The sequence below is a fragment of the Saccopteryx leptura genome, chromosome 1, assembly GCF_036850995.1.
Source record: "Saccopteryx leptura isolate mSacLep1 chromosome 1, mSacLep1_pri_phased_curated, whole genome shotgun sequence".
NCBI lineage: Eukaryota > Metazoa > Chordata > Mammalia > Chiroptera > Emballonuridae > Saccopteryx > Saccopteryx leptura.
In genome coordinates, this window is record NC_089503.1 from 392,631,051 (window position 1) to 392,654,181 (window position 23,131).

Below are 23,131 nucleotides of genomic sequence, written 5' to 3' on the forward strand. Positions count from 1 at the left end.
TGAAAATGCTGCGGTTGCTGGTTAGAAACCCCAATCTCTGCTGGCCAAGGCACACAGGAGAAGCAACTACCAGTCGGTGCTTCCCGCTTCTCCCCACCTCTGTCTTCTCTCTCTAAAATTAATAAATAAAAACTTTAAGGAATAAGTTTTTTAAATGAATAGGTTGGAGAGTCCCATCTTTATAGGGACCCAGTAAGGCCATATGAGCTATTGCTACAGCTTGAGGATCTCAAGTTAGATGCCAGGAAGGAGTTTAGGAAAACAGCTGTTGCTCAAATAAGTTTGTTAATATGATATATATATTTGCTCGCTTATAGTTTGTATTGGGTGTGGGGGACAGGCTGTAAACAGGCCTGGTCATTATAGCCTAAGGCTTAGTTTTAAGACCAAGCCCACACCCTTGACTGATTGAAACACCATGATGTGGGTGTTGCACTCTCGTGAGAAATCCCATTTATGCCTCAGATAAGTGACCTATCAGAGACTTTCTTGTTTGTATATTGCATTAAAGGTTTGATTTCTATACTATAATATAAAGTGGGGCAGACCCGGAGCTTGCTCTCTCTCAGTTTCTGTTATCACCATTGCAGGGGCCTCCCTGCATTTCTTGCCCTTCATGGAAAAAGCAGGTTTTCTGCTTTTCTTTTGTCCTCTCTTGTGGCTTGCCTGTCTTGGTGAGACACCAATAAACAGAATGGCCCACCATCCTCTGACTCTGCCATTTTTTACCATCTGCCTGAATCTAATGAAACCTGTATGTGAATGACCATGATGGTGGCTCCTGGCCTTACAACAGCCCAGAGGCCTGTGGGTCTGACCCCTCTGTACCATAGCTGCTCTGCTTCTAGGGAAGGCCAAGAGCAAGTCATAATAATGGTGGAGGTTACAGGTACGGAATCCTTCTGCCCTTTTCCTCTGGATGCCTCCCCTTTTCTGGTGGCCCCCAGTGTCCCTCCTCAGACTGTGGTCACCAAGGAATGAAGAGGTTGTGGGAGTGCAAGGATGGGGAGGGTGTCCCTGGCTAAGCACTGGGCTTCTGCGTGCTCAGTCACATCAGTTTATTATTGGCCTGGACATCAGCTGGGAATGGGAAGGACAGAGTGCAGGAGGGCTGTCCTGAGCTCCAAGGTCTCACATGCCATGTGGTGGTGGCTGCAGAGAGGAAGGGACTGATAGGAATGTCATATGAGGCATGGACCAAGACAGGACAGAGGGATAGAGAGTGCTGGTCACACGTTTTCCAGGAGCTAACATGCACCACTTTCCTGAATCCTCACATCCACTGAGAGAGAGAGAGCCGTTCTCTTCATTTGATGTATGAGGAGACTGAGTTTTCATTTATTTGCCTGAAGTCACACAGCTTACAGGTGGTGGAGCCGGAAGTCAGCTCTAGCGTTTATTCCGAGCCATGGGAAGCTCCTGTCAGTTGAGGTCTCAGAAGAAGGACACGTGGGTAGAAGCAGACCAGTGCTCTGGACTGAAGAACAGATTGTAAAGACAGGGAGGGGGTAGAAGTGGGGAGGGCGCTCTTAAAGGGATCTGTTGGTTGAGCACCTGGAAGGGCCAGGCCACCTCCTCCCTCTCCACCTATCCTATCTCATTTCCTGCCCAAGTTCCACCTCAAACACCACCTCGGGTGAGAGCATGGCAAGCTGGACCATCAGGTTATGAGCAGTTTTTCTTAAAAACATAAATAAAAAAGACTGACCAGGCAATGGCACAGTGGATAGAGCATTGGACTGGGATGCAGAAAACCCAGGTTTGAGACCCTGAGGTCGCCAGCTGGAGTGTGGGCTCATTTGGTTTGAGCAATAGCTCACCAGCTTGGACCCAATGTCACTGGCTTGAGCAAGGGGTTACATGGTCTGCTGAAGCACCACGGTCAAGGCTCATATGAGAAAGCAATCAATGAACAACTAAGCAACAAAAAACTAATGATTAATGCTTCTCATCTCTCTTTGTTCCTGTCTGTCTGTCGCTATCTATCCCTCTCTCTGACTCTCGCTGTCTCTGTAAATAAAAAAATAAATTAAAAAATAAAAATAATGTTTAAAAAAACAAAAATTTAAGTAGAGTGGTACCTTGAGATACAAACAGACCAACATACTTTTTTTAAGATATGAGTTGCGGTTCTGTCTGTATTTTTGTTCGAGATCTGAGCGAAATTTCGAGATACGAGTCGTGATTCAGGAAGCTGCTGCTAGTTGGCGCGTTGTTGCACTGTTCCAGTATTGGCAGTTTGATACACGAGTTGACTGACTGACGAGCTTGATTACAGAACTAATTAAAATTGTATCTCAAGGTGCCACTGTTCAATGTTCAACAGAAGGCTGCTAGGAGTACTTGGATTGCTTTTTTTGTCCGGGATACTGTGAGTGCACACTCTTCTAACCCATCTTGGAGCATCGGTTCTGGAATTTGAACTGTGTTAGAATCAGTCCGTAGTTCAGATACCTGTGAAATGGAGATAATAGTCGTCCCTGTTTCATTCGGCAAATGGGAGCAAGAGGTAAGGTGAGGCATGTGAGGGTCTTAAAGTAGGAATTATTACCAGGTCTGTATTCTCATTTAATGTAGTGGGCAGTGCTGTTGCTTAATTTTTATTTTTTTTTCTCTTTTTCTTTTAAATTGAATCCAGGGAAGGGAAGGGGGAGAGGGAGACAGAAGCATTAATCTGTTCCTGTATGTGCCCCAGCCAGGGATTGAACCAGCCACCTCTGCATCTCAGCCCAATGCTGCAACCAACCAGGCCATCCAGCCAAGGCGTTTGCCCTTCTGTTTTGCACATATTTGGATCAATATCACAGTAGACCCGTCTAGGAAAAAAAGCCCACAAGTATGTTTTTGCTGCCATCTCGTGTGCATCTTGAGAATAACAGCTAGGTAAAAGTCACCAGAAAGTTGTGTCCTCTGCTGCAATCTGGTGCACAATTGGAAATGAAAAGCTGAGTGCATGTAACCGGAGACTGTCAACCTACTTCTGCGTCACCGCATGGACGTGTCTTTTCTTATCTTTCAATTCGAATCTCTTTACACGCTTATATTTTAGGGACAGCGCAGGGCGGTGTTCGAAGGTGTGGGTCGGTGATGGGGAGGGACCAGTGGCGCGGGGTGTGGACCGCGAGGGGAGGGCCGGCGCGGGTCAGGTCGGACAGCACGGGGCTGGAAGGACGGCGGCAGCAGAGTCAGGTCTGTCTGGGCAGGCGAGGCGCGTGGATGGCATGGAGCGGGGATAGCGAGGCGCGTGGATGGCATGGGGCGGAGACAGCGAGGGGGCGGTTCCGGCGGCGCTGGGCGGGGTGTTTGGCAGGGGGCTGGGGGAAGAGGGGACTGAGCAGGGCAGTTTGCGAGAGGCAGGATGGGCATCCCGCTCGGGACAGCAAGGATCGGGAACAGCGCGGGGCAGGGGGCACGGGGGCGGGGCTGACAGCGTGTGGTAGACGAGGGTGCGCTGGGGTCCACGAGGACAGGACACCTCCTGTGGTTGGGTCAGTCCCTGGAAAGGAGCAGCAGCCTCGCCTTAGACAGGAGCTCCCTCCCCGGAGAGGGTACAACTCCCTGAGGAGGGTTTCACGCCTTGGATTTGGTGACCTTCCCAGGAAGGGGGCCCTCCTTCTGTAGAGTGGCTCTTCTTCCATGGAGTGGCGGCATCTCCCTGGAGACGTTTATTTAGGGAAGGGAGGCTCCCCCCCCCCCGTAGAATATTTATGAGTTTATTTTAGCCAAACTGTGCACAATTGTTGGTAATCAAAGTCTCAGCAGATTGAAAAAGTGATCTGGAAAATGGCGTTTTGCCCGTATTCTGTACATCAGAAGCAAAGCGGAAGACAAGGGGTAACATGAAATTGATTGGTGATAGATTAGGGAGGATGAGCAAAGCAGGGTAATGGTTGAAAAAAAAATGTATATACTGAAATTTCTTTTATGTGGGCAGGAATATGATAGCTAACAATGACCGCGATAATAACAACAATGGGGGTGTTCAGCTTCTGCTCTGCTGATATGCTTGCTCTGAGGACTGCAGTAAGAAATTAACCTAAAAAAAAATTATCCTTACATTTCAAAGGTTTGCTATCGTTAGATAGGATAGCTAGGCACTGGGGCAGGAAAAGGGGAACAAAGGGGGTTTTATCTCACCCACTGAAGGAGGGGCTCAGAGATCACAGAATCTGCCAGAATAAAATCACCAAATATCCAAACGGCCCTGAAATACTGTACGATGGTCAGAGTATAAGCCAAAGGGAAACTTTAAAGTTAGAGTTAAAAGTATATGATCTCTGAGACCCCAACAGGTAGCGGTGCTCAGACGAGCTGAGTTGCCCACTTGTGTCTTGTGCCAAGTTCACAACTTTGCTTAAAAAACTGCTTGCTTTGCCTGAACACTGCACCCTGTCTCTTACCTGAATTCTTTCTCACCTGAGAAGCCCCCTTGGACCTGAGTTTTCTCTGGTGACATTATCAGGTACATTGTTATAGATGCAAAAGACAACAGACAAGCTCAATTAAAGTAAGCCTTTGACCATTGTTAGAGAAAAATACCTCTATAGGACATGACTACCCACCATGAACTGCTTGCTTTTAGTTAGAAAGTTTCAATTTCAGACCATCTTGTGTGGTTACTTTAGGTCTTTGAGTTTGTAAGGCCACCATGCAAGCCTCCCCGGAGCTTGTCAGGTTCAGCATGTGTCCCCTTTTTTTGTCCACACCCTCCTCAGAGAGAGGCTGGCTTCCTAGAGAAGTGCTTCCCTGTCCCAGTAGAGCCCTAGCTCTGTGTTGATCAGGAATCCCTGATTCAACTTCCCTGTGCAGTAGGACACTCCTGCTTAGCAGCAGGGCTGGCAGCCTCTTTGAGACTACTCTTGAGGGGGCAATGAGGACTCTGATTATTGGTACTGAGACCAATTGCCAACCGGAGGAAAGACACGACCAACACACTGTTATAAAGTACCGCACCCCAGATTCTGAAAGGCACTTACCTCATTTCATCGAGTTCATGTAGAAACACCCAGTCCAGATAAATTTTGAAGAGTTTTATTAGAAGAGGAGATTTATTAATATGCTGGTCACATATGGCTGACAGGGAACATCAGGCCCAAATCGTACAGTGCCAAAAATAGATTAGGGGCTGCTTATATACCCTTGATCACACACAGGGGTGGGAGAGCATGATGTCACGGTACAAGCTGGAAACATTTGTTTAGGGTATACACAGAAACATTATGACTCTCAAGGTCATGCAATCAAAGATGTTTACAAATCTTTCAGGGTTCATCTTTTCTTACTAGTGTAAGAATAAAATGGCACTCGAACACCAGGTGTGCAGGCTTTATTAGAGGAGAAAGATCTGCTGGGGTATTCCTCCAGGAGAAGTGCACCAAAACAGACTCGGAGGCAAACATTTATTAAGGTGGGGAGAGCTTTGAGCAAGTGTGCATTGAGTCAGCAATTCTGGTTTGCACCCTTCTGCAGTCCTACGATTTCGGCTTCCTGGAATGCTTCTCCTCGGGGAATCTGACCAGCTTCCTAGAACTTTTCTGTTTCAGGGGCGACAGTACAGTAAGTAAGGGTGGGGTCAGATAGACAAGTGGAACAGCAAAAGGGCAGTTTGGAAGTTCTGGTGAATTCATGTATCCATCATTTCTCAACTCTGTGGTGTGATAAAAGAAAAAAGAAGTGAGGGGAAGAAAAGGGTATGGGGTTCAAGAAGGAGGTTTGTGTCAAATCATCCATCTTCTGGAGCTACTTCCTGCTGTTATCCCTATTGGGGGCCTCCTTTATGAACCTCTCCCTGGAACAGTTGGAATAGGGGCATTTTTATAGAGTTCCAGATTTTTTTGTTTTGTGAAGGCAGGTTTTAGGGTTGGTGTGTAGGGTTAGATTTTTTCAATTTTCTAATTGGTGAAGGTCTGCATGCAGTTCTGTAAGAAACTAGTGAACAAATGTAAGAGGTAGGGTCCAAAAGTTAGAAAAATAAATAGAAGAGTGTGTGGACCAATGAAAGGCAATAGGTAAGACACCCAGTTTATGTGAAACCACTGATTCCATGTTTATGAATTCGCTGGTCTTCAGAGAGACAGTAGAAAAAAGACAAGGAAGTGGCCAGTCCCCCTGCCCCTAGACCTACTTCTGAAGAGATTTATAAACTAACAAGAAGTGGGATTACCTGTACAGCTCCTTTGGTCCTTAGATTGACAGGTAGTGTACTAGGAACTAAAAGAGGCTCATGGTGTGAGATTAGGTTGATATTTGGGATGAGATAGACTAGGGAAAAGTTTTCTGTCTAATTAGTAGGGAGACACATATAGGTGTTGGTCCCACATGAGTAGAAAGCACCTGATTGGGTGAGGTAGGTTGAGAGGTGAATAGAGAATAGAAGGACAAGGGGTCGGTTTCGTTTCTCTGTTTCTGAGCTCCAGATGGTCAGGGTGGAGGAAAGAGTCATCCTTAGCAGCAGTGGGACTTGTCAGGATCACGGTGTGTGGACCTGTCCACGTGAAAGTCAGTCCTTGGGCGATGTACTGCTGGAAGCGCCTCTTGGACAGTCTTTGAACAGTTTACTGAGTAACCTGTAAATCCTGTAAGTCCTTAATAAAAGGGTGGTTACATTTCTACAATTTGTAGTTAGAGTTTAAGTCCTAGTGACCACTGCTTCTAGCTGGAATTAGCAGCAGGTCCCAGCCTACAATATGTATGGAATATTGAGACAAGAGGAATAAAGGAGATATTATACATTAAATAAAGTAAGAAAATTAGAATGTCAATACCCACAGTAGAGATCTTCGAGGGATAAATAAAACTCAAATATTCAAGCAAGGCAGTGTAGATGGCCCTTGTGTTTACAAGAAATGAGATTAGTTTACCTGCTATTTGGAAGAAATACTTTAGGCTCCTGAATGACGTCCTTGGGCTTTCAATGGCAATTCCCAGCATGCTGGGCAAGGTAAGATCACAGGTAGCTGGAGCAAGGTAAAAGAGACTGAACCCTCCCTTCATGGAGCAAGGGAGCAGCTTACCTTCTCATGTCCCTTTTTCCACAGAAAAGACGTGTCAACAGGTGGGGCTAGGAAACCTGGCAGGCTTCAGTTCAATGACCTTTCTTTCCACTGTGGAGCAGGGCCCTGATAGAGTCCTCTGAAGCCCTTTAGGGTTCTGAAGCCTTTAAGAGCATATGCCAAAAGCTGGTATTTCCTGAATTCTTTAGAGCCTTATTTGCCTTTTCTGGTACTTCCTTGGTCATTATAGACCTTAAAAGCCATGCTCAGCAGATCTCACAGAGGGGCTTGACTAAAAGACCAAAATTGGGAATCCAGTGTCTAAAAAAGCCTATTAGACCGAGGACAGAAAATATTTGGTTTGTGGTGGTAGGTGGTTGGAGATTGCGGAGGTTCTGAGTTAGATCTAGGGTGAGACTTCAGGTGGTGGGGGTTAAGGCAATGCCCAGATGGACTACAGACTTAGAGTGAACTTGAGCAGAGAAGACATGATATCCCCTCACAGTGAGGAACTTAAGAAGGGTGGAGGTGTGTCTCCTTGAAGCAGGCAGGGAGGGGCTGCAGACGAGTAGGTTATTTACATATTGTAAGAGAGTACTAGTTTTGAGATTGCAAGCTGCTAAATCCTGAGCTAGTGTTTGCCAAAACAGGTGTGGGCTGTTTTTGATTCCCTAGGGTAAGACAGTCCATGTAAAGGTAAACAGAAAGTAAAGAATCAGGGTGTAGAGCAGGGTTCCCCAAACTTTTTACACAGGGGGCCAGTTCACTGTCCCTCAGACCGTTGGAGGGCTGGACTATAAAAAAAACTATGAACAAATCCCTATGCACACTGCGCATATCTTATTTTAAAGTAAAAAAACAAAATGGGAACAAATACAATATTTAAAATAAAGAACAAGTAAATTTAAATCAACAAACTGACCAGTATTTCAGTGGGAACTATGGGCCTGCTTTTGGCTAATGGGATGGTCAATGTGCTCCTCTCACTGACCACCAATGAAAGAGGTGCCCCTTCCGGAAGTGCGGTGGGGGCTGGATAAATGACCTCAGGGGGCCGCATGCGCATCTTGAGGTTTATGATCCTGAAGTGAGCGGTGTTTGAGGGAATGTGTGACAGTAACTTGTAGAGATGAAGGACTACTGGATGGAAGGGAACTATTGCCTCACTGATTAGGCATAAGTCTTGTAGGAGGCGATAAACCCTGAAGGTTTTCAGACAGCAAGGGAGGGGGTATTGCAGGGAGAGTTCATGGGGATGAGTAAGCCTGGCTTAAGAGGTGGGTAATTATTGGTTTAAAGCCTTAGAAACAGACACAGTTACACATTAAACAAAGATTTCACATAAAAGTTATGAATTAAGAAATTTAACTGAGCACGCTTTACTTGTTTCGATTGAAATTATACTAGAGATATTTTCTGACAAAGAGACAAGATGGATTACTTACATAGCTTAATATACAATTCTGCTTTTTTAAGTTTTTCGAGATGGCAAGAATTTGCCAGCATGGAATGGCGGAAGACAGAAGGCAGATGGATGGACAGTGTGAGCAGCTGGATGAAAAAGAATGAGGGTCAGAATCTGCAGGATGAGGGGGAGAAGGGCATAGCTGTAGCAGAAGCTGGTGGGGAGAGGTAAATGGGTAAAATACAGCAAAGGCAGTGGGGAGGGGTTGAAGAAGAGAGACATGCGCCACAGCCAGAGCCACAGCTTCTAAGGAGGGGGGAGGGAATGAAGAACACAGTGGAGAAGGGAGGGGGCTCTTGGAGGGAAGAGACTCAAGCGACAGAAATTTGTAGAGGAATTAGAGAAGGGTCCTGAGAGAAGGGTGCCCTCAGGGGTCAGGCAGGAGAAAGAGAGAGTTGGGAGTCCGTGGAGAAGGAAAGATTAGGAGCGGAGGTTTTAGGTGAGGTTTCTTTGGCCAAAACCGGCCTGCGTGTAGAACAAGCAGTACAGAAATTAATGACAGGAGAGAAGGGAGAAGAAAGGCCTGCACACATAAGGAATCTCTGATGCCCACCCCGTCCGGTGGCAGAAATTGTCAAGATCTCTTAGGATATTGTAATGGTAGTAGAAAGCAACCTGGCAAGGTTCCTAGACTTTTAAGGAAGTCTGTAGAAACAGGCCGCTCAGAGTAGAAACCTCCCAAACTGTGAACCTCAGAGAGTAGGGTGAGTCCCAAAGGAGTAGAGGAATAGTCTCTAAGGCCTAACATTGGGAGAAGCCCATGTTCCGAGGGGAGCCTGGCTGGATGGTTTGGACTGAGGAGCCCACAGTAGAGAAGACTGGTGAGAGACGGGGCGTCCCCGACTTCAGTCACAATTCCAAGAAAAGAAAATCTCCATAAAAAGGGAGTCTCAGACAAGAGGTCATCACTCCAAGGTTGAGTTCCTGGGATGTAGGAGAGAGGCCTGGCTGGGCATGACCAGACTTTCGTAGAAGTCCATAAAGGAGTAGAGTCAGACTACCAGTAGATACGGGGTCCTAAGTCAAAACCGTCCATCCAGGAAGGGGTGTTTTGGAGAGAAATTTGGAGGCCAACTGGGGAAGGGGAAGGGAGAAACTCCTTACCATCCTGGTCCGGCAAGGGTTAGACTGCCAGCCAATCGACCTAAAATTACACATCCAAACAGACTCAGGGATTAAGCCTGGGATGAGCTGCCACTGCCTATTGCTTTTCTGGTTGTAAGTTTGGACGGCAAAGAGGGATCGTAAAGACAGTTAATACCCTGTCCCAGGTTTTGGCACCAAATGTTGGAATCCATAAAAGTCTGAAAGACCAGAGTAACAGGCTTTATTGAAAGGAAGAAAGGAACCCTGCTGGGCACGTCTCCCGGGGAGTTATATAGTGTTTGGGAGAGCCTGAGGGGAGACTGAGGCAAAAGTTCTGGTACATCTGGAATGCTCCTCCTTGGGGGGCTTCGAGCATGTGGGTGTTGAATCAAAAGTCCTGGTATGTCCAGAGCCCCTCCTTGGGGCGGCTTGTCAGCTTCTTGGAATTCCTCTGTCTCAGGGGCGATAGTCTAGTAAGGGTGAGGTCTGACAGATAAGCGGAACATCAAGAGGGCAGTTTCAGATAGTGGAGAGAGAAAAGCAATTTTATCTTTCTTTTTTTTTTGCAAGAGAGAGAGACAGAGGGACAGATAGGGAAAGACAGGAAGGGAGAAAGAAGAGAAGCATCAATTCTTTATTGGGGCTTCTTAGTTGTTCATTGATTGCTCTCATATGTGCCTTGACCATGAGCTCAATCCAGCAACCTTGGGCTTAAGCCAGCAATCATGGGGTCATGTCTATGATTCCACACTGAAGCCTGCAACCTCATGCTCAATCAAGCTGGTGACCTTGGGATTTTAAACCTGGGTCCTCTGTGTCCCAATTTAGTGCTCTATTCGCTGCTCCACTGCTTGTCAGGCACCATTCGCATTTTATAGATTAAAATACAGAAAAATGGAAGTTGAGAATCTTGCTTTAGGTTGAACAGCTGGTGAGGGCAGAGCAGAGATTCAAAGAAACTACTGAATGATCTATAGTCCAGGTGGTATGCACCATGAGATGCTCACCCTGCAGAGGCCAGTGAGGAGAGAGTGAGACCAGGTGCCCAGACTGAGACAGGTACACAGACATGCACACGCATGTTCTTCCCTGGTTTGCACCACTGAGACACAGAGGTCAGAGGAAATATGACAGGAGCCAAGAGAAGCCAAGGGAGGGGGGGGGGTTGTGAATCTACTAGAAAAAAAGGCTCCACTTCCTGGGAGTCAAGGAAATTCCTTTCCTGGTGAGTCTGTCACGAATCGCTCTCCCTGGGCAGTGAGCTAAGTAGATTGACTCCAGACTTTCACATTTCCAGGGGTTGAGTTTCTGTGCATGACAGTGTGAGTTCTCTGTGGCTCTCTTGGAACTCTCTGGTTTCAGTGACAGGAGGGAATGAGGTATGTTATCTTCATAGTTTTTTTTTAAACTTTATTTTTCATTTTAGAGATGAGAGAGAGAGAAAGGAGAGAGGGAGAGAGGGGAGGAGCAGAAAGCATCAACTCTCATATGTGCCTTGACCAGGCAAGCCCAGGGTTTTGAACCAGCGACCTCAGCATTCCAGGTTGAAGCTTTATCCACTACACCACCACAGGTCAGGCTGTCTTCATAGTTTCATGGTGATAAGATTTATTAGAACAGGAGGCCAAAAGACCATGGGGGATTGGGGTTATCATTCCCATAGCACTTATGGAACTGTTTGTCTAGCTCATCTCTTGTTATGAAAGTGAAGAATTTGTTTAACCAGTTACATCTGTACAAATTACACTCTTGTGAGGGAAGTCTCAGTAAACTCCTTCTGAAGCCCCCTCAGAGGTGGGATATGACCCATGTAATAGCTATGGCTATGGAGATGCAATTTTATGCTAATAACTTGCTACCTCTTTGCAAACATAAGGCTTCTCCCCTGAATGTGTTCTCTGGGGCCTGAGATGTGCCTTCAGTGTAAAGCCTCACTCACACACTCTGCAAACATAGGGCATCTCCCCTGAGTGTGTCCTCCAGTGTATGAGATTTGCCTTCTATGTAAAGCCTTGCTCACACTCCCTGCAAACATATGGCTTCTCCCCTGAGTGTGTTCTCTGGTGTATGAGATGAGACTTCTGTGCAAAGCCTTGTTCACACTCCCTGCAAACATATGGCTTCTCCCGAGTGTGTCCTGTGGTGTCTAAGGAGTTGTGACTTCCATGCAAAGCCTCATTCACACTCCCTGCAAACATAGGACTTCTCCCCTAGGGTGTCCTCTGCTGTATGAGGTGATCTGCCTTCTGTGTAAAACTTTGTTTACACTCCCTGCAAATATAAGGCTTCTGTCTTGTGTGTGTCCTTTGATGTCTGAGGAGCTGTGACTTCCTTGCAAAGCCACGCTCACACACCCTGCAAACATAGGGTTTCTCCCCTGAGTGTGTCCTTTGGTGTATAAGGAGATGTGATTTCCTTGCAAAGCCACGCTCACACTCCCTGCAAACATAGGGTTTCTCCCCTGAGTGTGTCCTTTGGTGTATAAGGAGATGTGATTTCCTTGCAAAGCCACGCTCACACTCCCTGCAAACATAGGGCTTCTCCCCTGAATGTGTCCACTGGTGTATAAAGAGATATGACTTCCGTGTAAAGCCTCGTTCACACTCCCTGCAAACATAGGGTTTCTGCCCTGTGTGTGTCCTCTGGTGTCTGAGGAGATCTGACTTCTGTATAAAGCCTCGTTCACACTCCCTGCAAACATAGGGCTTCTCCCCTGAGTGTGTCCTCTGATGTCTGAGGAGATTTGACTTTGATGTAAAGCCTCGTTCACACTCCCTGCAAACATAGGGCTTCTCCCCTGAATGTGTCCTCTGATGTCTGAGGAGCTGTGACTTACTTGCAAAGCCACACTCACACTCCTTGCAAACATAGGGTTTCTCCCCTGAATGTGTCCTCTGGTGTATAAAGAGATGTGACTTCCATGCAAAGCCTTGATCACACTCCCTGCAAACATAGGGTTTCTCCCCTGAATGTGTCCTCTGGTGCATGAGGAGATGTGACTTCTGTGCAAAGCTTCGTTCACACTCCCTGCAAACATAGGGTTTCTCCCCTGAGTGTGTCCTCTGGTGTCTGAGGAGCCCTGACTTCCATGTAAAACCTCGCTCACACTCCCTGCAAACATAGGGCTTCTCCTTTGAGTGTGCCCTGTGGTGTCTGAGAATATGTGACTTATCATCAAAGCCTTGGCCACACTCTCCATACTTGATAGCTACAATTCTTGACATTTCTACTCCCATAGATACTTTGCCTGTGTCCACTGAATTTACTTCCTGGCCTGTGCTGAGCACATCCTGCATCATTCTCTCTTGCTCACTACAGCTTCCCATGTGTCCTTTAGAAGGTTTGAAAAAAGCTGTTGAAATACTCCTCTGCCTGGTCCTTTTAAGCAAAGGTCTGGACTTTTCTTTGACCTTTTGACCTTCAGCTTTGTCATCCCAGCTGTGTGTATCAGTATGTTGGTGCTGCTGAATTGGAGGGTCTGGGCAAGGATCCTTTGATTGGAGCTGTTTTCTTGTAGATGTTCCTGGGAGAATCTCATCGGGGTGACTGTGTTTCACGTGCTGGGTGAAGAATTTCTGACTGGAGAAGGCCAGACAGCATGAAGGACACGAATGTATCTCTGGCTTTGGTTCTGCGGAAAGAGTAAATTTTGGTCAAAGTAGATGTTGATAAGAGTGCGTGGGTCATATGTTTTGTCCGCTGTTAAGACTTCTCTCATGAGTCATTCTTATGGTTGACAGTGTAATCTCTGTCTTCCACAAAGTGTTTCATTTTTTTTAATATTTTATTTATTTATTCATTTTAGAGAGGGGAGGAAGGAGCAGGAAGCATCAACTTCCATATGTGCCTTGACCAGGCAAGCCCAGGGTTTTGAACTGGCGACCTCACTGTTTCTAGGTTGACACTTTATCCTCTGTGCCACCACAGGTCAGGCCCACAAAGTGTTTCTTTACAGTCTGTTTTTTTGTTCTTTTGTTTTTTGGGTTTTTTTGAAGCTGGAAATGGGGAGAGACAGACAGACTCCCGCATGTGCCCGACCGGGATCCACCTGGCACGCCCACCAGGGGGTGATGCTCTGCCCCTCCTGGGCGTCACTCTGCTGTGACCAGAGCCACTCTAGCGCCTGGGGCAGAGGCCAAGGAGACATCCCCAGTGCCCGGGCCATCTTTTCTCCAATGGAACCTTGGCTACGGGAGGGGAAGAGAGAGACAGAGAGGAAGGAGGGGGGGTGGAGAAGCAAATGGGTGCTTCTCCCATGTGCCCTACCTAGGAATCGAACCCGGGTCCCCCACACGCCAGGCCGATGCTCTACCGCTGAGCCAACCGGCCAGGGCCTGTTTTTTTTTTTACAGTCTGTTTTATCTTTTAATTTTTTGTACTGTATCTTCTTTACAAATCCAGAAAGCCCATATCAAGGGTCCTTTCTGTGCATTTCCAGATTAGGGACTGTCAGGGGCTGTTTCACCCCTTGTGTGAATGGAACAATGCTGACCTTTCTTATATACACCTAGCTTTTAACACAGTTGTTTAGAAAGACAATTGGCCCCAATTAACAATTGCTTCCCTCATAGTTTCCCACAGATGATACACTGAAAATGTCCTTCCTCAGGCCTCATACCAAATATTCATACTTGATTTTATTTAGTGTCAGCCCATTTCATATACAATGGGAAGTCCTGTTTCAAAATATCTCCCTAACCATACTTTTTAAAAAATTGATTGATTTTAGAGACAAAGACAGGAGGAAGAAGAAGTAGAAGAAGAAAAAGAAAGAGAGAGAGAGAGAAAGATAAAGGCATTTATTCATTTTTTTACCTAGACATGCAGCCATTGGTCATTTCTCGTATGTGTCTTTACCTGGTTCAACCTTGGTATTACAGGATGCTGTAACCGACTGACCTAACCACCCAGAGCCCCGAACCATACTTCTTACATGCTTTACTCCTATCCCTCTCCAGCTAATCAACCATCCTCTCTCACTTGGAGATGAAGTAATCTCTGAGAGAATTCCCCACTGAAGTGCATTTTCAAATAATTAACAAAGCAAATCTTAGAGAATAAGGCGAGAACAGCACCCTTGTCCCACCTCATTCAGGAAGGTTTCCAGTGTCTCAGCTTAATCACAGCACTATATTTCCAGGCTTCTGGGCATCTATCCGACATCTGCTCTTACCCTGTATGCTAGACAAGAGCGGACCTCAGAAAACAGGCCCTGGACAGTTTGCTCAGAGGAGAGAGTTGGCGGAGAAGGGGAAGTCCCCAGTTCAATCCCCAGTCAGGGCACAAATGAGAAGTGACTATCTGTTTCTCTTCCCCTCCCTCTCTCCCTTCTCTCTCTCTTCCCCTCCCAGAGCCAGTGCCTCAACTTGTTCAAGCATCAGCCTGATAACTCAGTTGGGTCAAGTGTTGACCTCCGGCCCTGAGGATAGCTTGGCTAGTCCAAGCGTGGACTTCAGACTAGGGTTGTTGTGTGGATCCTGGCTAAGGCACATGAAGGAATCTGTCTATCTCCCCTACTCTCACTTAAAAAAATTAAAATTAAATCAGAAATAAAAATATAAAGATTTTTCCTAAGAATCAAAGGCATATGAAATCAATCCTTCATTTCTGAAGCATCTGATTTGAAATCTTACTGACTTTAGAGTGTACTGTGAAAATTTCTAAGGTGAGTGCTCTCTTTTCTTTCCATTTAGAAGAACAGTTGTGCCCACCTCCAGCTGCTGTGAGCTCTCTCTTCTGCTTGCTGCCGCATATGATGCCCAGCTTCTGGCCAAACTCATCACTGTACCCGACCAGCAGCTCACAGTCTGGCCTGATGACCCGGCAGGTTCGGTAGAAAATCTGCCTGCGATACTGAAAGGCCACCAGGTTCTGCTCTTCATCATCCCGGGCACAGTTCACATACCTGGGATTGAAGCAGATGAAAGAAAAGAAACCCACAGACGATGAGTTCTTACTACCTTTCAGATCCACGTCTATCTCTGCACCTGACAATCGCGCTCTGATGTCACCCGGTCCCACAGTGCTCCTGGAGAACCTTCTGTTCAATGTCTGAGCTTGTCACCATGTCATATGACTTCCAATGTCCAGGTCCTGCATACGGTGCTCATCCTGCCTAATACATTTTCCAAAGCCAATTCCACACGTACCCTTTACCCTGATTGGCCGTAAAACCCAGTGACCTCTAGCTTCTCTAACTCAGGTTCTGTTTTATATCACAGAACTTGCTACTTGATGTTGGAATCTGTGCCTAGATTAGTTTACATCATTCAATACTCAGCCCAAGTTCATCTTTTCTTGAGAGGCCTTTCTCCATTCTCCTCACATTTTATTTAGGTAGCATTTGATGCCTCACCCAGGTTTTCATAAAAACCTGGAGGTCTCCCCCCACCCCAGGAGAAGTAGGGAGGCAGACAATCTCCCGCATGCGCCTGAGCGGGATCCGCCCAACATGCCCACCAGAGGGCGATGATCAGCCCATCTGGGGCGTTGCTCCACTGCAACCAAAGCCATTCTAGTGCCTGAGGTGGAGGCCATGGAGCCATCCTCAGAGCCGGGGCCAACTTTCCTGCAATGGAGCCTCGATTGCGGGATGGGAAGAGAAAGACAGAGCGGAAGGAGAGGGGTAGGGGTGGAGAAGCAGATGGATGCTTCTCCTGTGTGCCCTGGCCAGGAATCGAACTTGGGACTCCTGCACGCCAGGCTGATGCTCTACCACTGAGCCAACCGGGCAGGATTTGGAGGTCTCTTTGTCTTAGCAAAATCATAAAGAACAGTAATAGCTTATTCACATTCTGTATCCCCTGATAAAAGATCCCCTCAGGAAAGTGTCCCGTGATCATTGATCTGCAGGCTTCAGAACTCAGTTCTAGTTAGAAGGGAGGCTGGGATAATTCGCTGCCCTCACAGGTTTAGGCAAGTGGTTGGAAAACTCATTAGTCAGCAGAGCCAAGTACCAACAGTACAGCAACTGAAATTTCTTTTGAGAGCCAAAAATTTTAAACTTAAACTATATAGGTAGGTACATTCCTTATTGAGGTAGTATCTGCACGTGGTATTTTCTGGAAGAGCCACATTCAGGGGCCAAAGAGCTGCATGTGGCTCACGAGCTGCAGTTTGCTGACCACTGCTTTAGGCTATCCTTGGTTTCAGTATGCTGGCACTGTGCAGTTCTCAAAAAATAAAAAAAAATTAAGTTTTGTAAAATCAATTGTTTCACTGTGTCTGCAACTAGTTCTACATAAGAAGATGGGTTATATGACCTGCTTAAGTAATGAATACCTTCCTTTAAACTGGAATATATTAAGAGCTTAAATAATGTTCATTAGATCGATTAAAGCAGGGGTCTCAAACTCACTGCCCGCTGAACAATTTTGTGCGGCCCGCAGACTAATCCACGAAGTTCAAAATATTTTGGATAAAATTAAGTAAGCCTAGGGGCCTACTTGTATTTGCCGAACGGCTGTGATCTTGCTCTGTGGCCCACATGCTGAGTTGAGTTTGAGATCCCTGATTTAAAGTGTAACCCAAGACCTCACAGTTTTTCTCCAGTGCCTAAATTTTGTCTAGCATAGAGATTTATATTTTGAGGACATATGCTATATTTTTTATCCCCTTTTTTCCTCTATATACCTCTTGCTTTGAAAGAGGACCACATGGAGAAAAAAAAGGAACAGAGGATTGAGGGAGAACACTGAGGGAGGCATGAAGAGAAGGAAAGATGTATGGGCCTGAGAGGGATGAGTGTTCTCATGACCCCCAGAAACTTCTTGTCCATACCTCATCCAGTTGGCCCAGGATTCATCCTTCCCATCCACATACTGATAGCAGTTTCTCCCTTTAGTGATCTGCATTTCAGGAAGAAAAATTAAAGGTTTTTTTTTTGGTTGAGGAGGTAATAGAAAAATTATTTCACCCTACTGTCAACAAAGCTCTTTCAGCTCACATGCACTGCCACTCGTGACCACATGATACTTTTCTTACTCATCACATCTGAGTTGACCTGTCCACTCAGGGCTGGGAGGAGGCATTCCTTTGTGTTTGTACCATTTTGCTCCCACTTAAGCTGTGATTCTCAACAGGAGCTCTCTGGTCTGCAAAGTCTACCATATTGTCTCCATCCATGTCCTAGCATGTAGAAGGGCAGGTCCCACCATGCCATGGGAGGGATGTGGGAAGCCACAAGACAGAGGAAGAGGTAAATACTTCTCACCTGCCAGGAGTATCCGTTGTTGCCTGCCTCTTCATCTTCTGTGATCTGGCCCTGATAAGGGCCAAAGTACAGACCCACTGGCAGAGTAGATGCCTCGTTCCACACTCCAAGCCCAGCCTCAGGGATGCCCGATGCTCTGATTCTCAACCCAGGGGGCAGAGTGAGGGCTGCGTGGTTCGGATGCCCCTTATCCACTGCACTGTCTTTTACAAATGTAGGGGGCCCATGCACGTCACAACTGTCCATGAAGAAGTTCTGACACTTCTCACAATCTGGAGGTGACAGCAAGAGGGATTAGGGAAGGTTAAGTGCATGTTCTTGGATGTATAGAGCTTCAGAGAGAGAGCCCAAGCACTCATATCATTGAGCCTCAATTCTGTAGTGCATGTCCATAGGGGAACGAAATGCTCTAAGGGCCAAATAACCAGATGAAATTATTGTATGAAGACATGACATGCTTTCAGAGGGTCACTTACAGAGGTAGTCATCATCCTGGGGCTCGCTGACCTCTTGGTGCACATGGCCTTTTCTTTCTCGTAGGCTATACATCTTTACTTCAGTCTCCTTTCTCCTGGTTCTAAGTTGGAGAAGAGTGAGTTTGGTGGAGTCTGGACTGTTAGTTTCTATTTTGTCAGAAAACACACAATCTCCTCCCATCAAATTATCACCTGTCCTTCTACATACTCTGGTATTTTCCTTTGTCAACTATTGTCTCAGAAATTCTCTACAATAGTAAGCCTCTACACTGACTACAGATGGCCAATTCCATTTTTGTTTCTAGATCTGCCCATTGTGAGGTTTAAATTCCCAAATTTTAGTTATTCATAAAATATTTATTAAGGGCACAGTATATGTTAGGTATTGAGGAAAGGCCTGGTATACAACACCCACAACATATGGTTGCTGTTATCAGAGATGTATTTATTGGACAACGTGTATCTGTCAGTTATTTTACATTGAATTTAAGCCCTAGCCAGTGGCTCAGTGGATAGAGCGTTGACCCAGTGTATGTCCTGGGTGTGATTCTGGTCAGGGTACATAGGAGAAGCGACCATCTCCTTCTGAACCCCTCCTTCTTCTTTTCCTGTAGCCAGTGGCTCAACTGGTTCGAGCATTGGCCCTGGGCACTGAGAATGGCTCGGTAAGCCAAAGCACATCACCCTGAGGTGTAAAAACCAGCTCAGTACTCGAGAATTGGGGCTGCCGGGTTGATCCTGCTAAGGATGTATATGGGTGTCAGCCTCACTATCTCCCCTCTTCTTTTCTAAAAAAATACATACACAAATAAATAAATTGAATACTGTCCAAGAATATATGCCCGTATCTTCACCTTACACATTAGCATTCAAGAGCTCAAAGAATTTGTAAGATTTTCCCAAAGCTCCAATGCTAAATTCACTCTCAGTTTAGTAGAGCTTAAATACAGGCCTATCCAAAGTCCACCCCACATACCTACGCCATACTTATTACCCTTTAGAGGACTCAGAGGAACTGAAATCTACCAATGATTTTCTCCTATCGAATTTTTATCCAGAGTGTTGTCCAGAGGGTCTTGCTTCTCCAGGATGGACTGTGATGCTGAGGACCCAGGTTTGAAACTCTGAGGCTGCCGGCTTCAGTGCGGGCTAATGTGGCTTTAGTGCAGGCTTACCAGCTTGAGCACAGGGTTGCCGGCTTGAGCATGGGATCATAGGCATGACCCCATGGTTGCTGGCTCAAGTCCAAGGTTGCTGGCTTGAACAAGGGGTCACTCACTGTGCTGTAGCCCCCCAGTCAAGGCACATATGAGAAAGAAATCAATGAACAACTAAGGAGCTGCAATGAAGAACTGATGCTTCTCATCTCTCTCCCTTTTAGCCAGTCTGTCCCTGTCTGACCCTCCCTCTCTATCTCTCACTAAACTAAAAAAGAAAAAGAAAAAAAATTGGCTGTTCATGTCAAAAATACAATAAAGGTCACTTAACTGGACAAAAAATCCATTTCTTTAACATAAAACTTTCTCTTCTTTTTTTTTTTTTTAATTAAAAAAAATTTGCCTGACCTGTGGATAAAGCCATGACCTGGAACACTGAGGTCACCAGTTTGTAACCCCAGGCTTGCCTGGTCAGGACACATACAAGAAGTAACTACTAAAAGTTGATGCTTCCTGCTCCTGTCTGCCTCCCCCTTCTCTCTTTCTTTCTCTCTCACTCCTCTCTCTAGAATCAAAAACCTAAATGTTTTTATTGATTTTAGAGAGAGGAGAGAATTGAAAGAGAAACATTGATTTTTTGTTCCACTCATTTATGCATTTAGTGGTTGATTATTCTTTTTATTTTTTTATTTTTTAGATAGAGTGACAGACAGGAAGGAAGGGAGAGGAATGAGAAGCATCAACTTATAGCTGCAGCATCTTAGTTGTTCATTGATTGCTTTCTCATATGTGTCTTGACCAGGGGACTCTAGCTCAGTCAGTGACCCCTTGCTCAAACCAGCAACCTTGGGCTCAAGCCAGCAACCTTGGCCTTCAAGCCAGTGACCATGGGGTCACATCTACGATCCCACGCTGCAGCCAGTGACCCCACACTGAAGCTGGTGAACCCATTTTCAAGCCACAACCTTGAAGTTTGGAACCTGGGTTCTCATCATCCCAGGTTGATGCTCTGTCCTCTGTGCTACCACCTGGTCAGGCTTCAGTTGTGGATTCTTATATAGGCCCTGACTGGACATCAAACACAAAACATTGGTGTACAGGGACGACTCTTTAAAAAATTGAGCAACTTGGCCAGGGCTCCTTTCTGTCTTTTTGTTCCAGAGTGGCATTGTCCAGTCTAATGGTACAGTGACCACCTTGCCTCCTTTCCTTCTTATCCTTTCACCTTTACACATTTAACCGTCCTCGCCCTTCCTTAATCATCAGAGTCTTTGGACCACAGAAACCATTTGGGTCAAGTTAGAGATCACATCTGGACTTCAGCTGTGTTTCAATGCTAGACCATGAACGCAGAAGGACCTTACTGACCACACCCTCATGAAACCAGACACACTGAAGAGATGGCTGACACAGGGCCTGATACAATGGTCCCTACCCTGGCCCACAACCCCAGTTGCCTTAATCACCATGAATAATCCTTTCCGGTCTGCAATGTGGCTGGTGCAGCCAGGCAGCCCTGTCCTGGAGCACTGCTCACCGGCCAGACCTTCCTCCTCCTCTTGTGATGACAAGTGTTCTGAATGAGTTATTTCTTACATGCTTTTATACTTTTATACCATTCCAGCTCCTTAACACATCTATAAACATGTGTAATCATTTACACATGGAAGCAGTGTAGAAAATTGCCCCATACTGCACAATGCACTGTTTGCATCTCGCTTGTTTGCTAAACGCAAGCTCTGTCCCTCGTTAGCTGCTGAGACGCTGGGGACCTGACCGTGGGTCGGTTTCAAATGGGCAGTGCCGGGCCTGTGGCCCCTCACCTCGCTGCCTCTGAGTCCATTCTTCATGCGAGTCCTCAGTGTCCTCCGTCAGGGGTCTGGTGGCCTGCCGGCGGTGAACCATGAAAGCGGGCCGATGGGCGCTGAGCCCTGGGGAGAAACAAAATCGTGGTCCCGAAACCGAAGCACTAGTAGGAGCAGCCCCGACACTTAGCCGGCCCTCATGCCGCCCACAATTCCCGCCCGCGCGCCGTCACCTTTGCGCAGCAGCGCGTGCACGTTCCTCTACACGTTGGGGCAGCGCGCTTTCTCCCAGTCGCGCATGGCGGCCACCCCTCCCGGGAGAAGTAGGCGCGGACGTCCCTGAAGGCGCGGGGGCCTGGGGGGGGTGATGCGGCCACGTGACCCCGCGTAGCTGCCGGAAGGAACCGCCTCTCGCCCCGCTGGGTTCTGGCCGCCCTGCGCTCACTTGCGGCGCCGCCCACACCCTCCCCGCCGCTCCCTCCGCGCCGCTGCGCAGGCTCCCGTGCACTCTCAGCCCCGGCGCGGCTGCACTGGAGAGGGCGCTGAGGCTGACTGCTTGGCCCACGGGGTGCGCGTGTGGGGCCAGCCCCAGGAACGCAAGGACGGGTCAGACTGGGGACTCCAGCCATGTCAGTGACTCCCTTGCTCAAGCCAGCAATTTGGGCTTTAAGCCAGTGACCTTTGGGCTCAGCCAGCGACCATGGGGTCATGTCTATGATCCCGCGCTCAAGCCAGTAAATCTGCGCTCAAGCCGCATGAAATTATTACATTTTCTTGTTCTCTTGAGTTCCTTTATTCAACTCTCAAGTTTATTGAACACTGTTATGACTGTTTGCTTGAATTCTTTATCTGTTTGATTACCCATCTCCATTTAATTAGGATATTTCTCCAGAGTTTTTTCCTTGTTCCTTCCTTTGGGGTATATTCTTCTGTCTCCACATTTTGTTTGTCTGTTTTTGTTCCTTTGAGTTGAATGGAACAGTCATCTCACCCAGTCTTGAAAAAGTTGTCTTTGTTACATTGTGTGTTGAATAGTTTCAGCATGCCGGTTGTCATTGGGGAGAGGTGCATGCAGTGCCTGTCTTGTCACCTGGCCTGAAGAAGTGAGTACTGAATGGGCAGTCAGAGGCGTCTGAGCCTCCTTGCCTTTTAATCTGGGCAGGGCTGCCTGGTGTGTGCTCTGCGTGTTCTGTTTTAATTATCTGTTGTCAGAGCACAGTGTGCGCTGGGTTACCTGATTGGTTTCTTGTGTCTTACCCCCCCATTAGATCCACGCTTTGTCCTGGTGGGGCAGCCTGGGTGCACACACAGCCTTAATTTGTTCATTCTTCACCTTCTCGGGGCTTGGCAGCCCTGTGCACATGCACAGCATTGCCCCCCTCACTCCACACTGGGCTGCAGGGTTTTGCTAGCTTTGTGCTTTCTTTGGATAGAGCAGCCCGACCAGTGGAGCAGCAGCGCCCCCATTCTCTGCACTTTCTCTGATCAGGGAGTCCAGTATGCAGACCATAGCCCATTTGCCAGCTCCCCATTTTCCAGGAGGGGTAATGCCAATAGTGACCCACTATCTCTGCACTTTCTCTGGGTCGAATTGTCCTGCAGCTGGTACCAAAGTGTTTTGCTAGCTCTGCACTCTCTCTAGGTGGGGGGCCCCACATTCACATGCAGCTCAGTGGGTGAAGGGTCGCCCTGCCATACCTATCTGCTGGGTCAATATCTAGGAAGAGGAGCTCTCTTTACACCAGCTATGCTGCCCTCATGATTCTGTTTTATTTAGCTCCAGGAGGGGTGGCTGGGGATGTGCTGCAGCGCCCTGTGGTTGGCCATAAAGCCTGGATGGAGCTCCAGTCTTCTATCCACATGCCCAGAAGGTGTAAACAGTGGTACTCACTGGTTTCTTTAGTCCTGAGCTGTTCCTTCACCTCCTGCAGAGCTCTC

General features: G+C 47.0%; 1 protein-coding gene across 1 annotated transcript; it reads right to left on the reverse strand.

Moving 5' to 3' along the window:
• Window positions 1-3,142: 3,142 nt before the first annotated feature.
• LOC136388504 (histone-lysine N-methyltransferase PRDM9-like) lies at window positions 3,143-21,537 on the reverse strand. The gene is made up of 9 exons (XM_066360329.1): window positions 21,427-21,537; window positions 21,212-21,319; window positions 18,232-18,332; window positions 17,756-18,027; window positions 17,323-17,390; window positions 15,255-15,448; window positions 9,976-10,029; window positions 4,138-4,169; window positions 3,143-3,496 (listed from the first exon to the last, which is right to left on the reverse strand). The coding sequence occupies exons 2-9, from the start codon at window positions 21,229-21,231 to the stop codon at window positions 3,143-3,145; spliced, it is 1,095 nt and encodes a 364-aa protein (XP_066216426.1). The 5' UTR covers window positions 21,232-21,319; window positions 21,427-21,537.
• Between the last annotated feature and the right edge of the window lie 1,594 nt (window positions 21,538-23,131).

Coding starts and splice junctions, on each gene's coding strand:
- LOC136388504 (XM_066360329.1), bottom strand. CDS start 21,231: ATGGACTCAGAGGCAGCGAG. Junction 18,333..21,211: donor ATGGACTCAGAGGCAGCGAG/GTGAGGGGCCAC, acceptor TCTCCAACTTAG/AACCAGGAGAAAGGAGACTG. Junction 15,449..17,322: donor TCCTGGGCCAACTGGATGAG/GTATGGACAAGA, acceptor CTTCAATCCCAG/GTATGTGAACTGTGCCCGGG.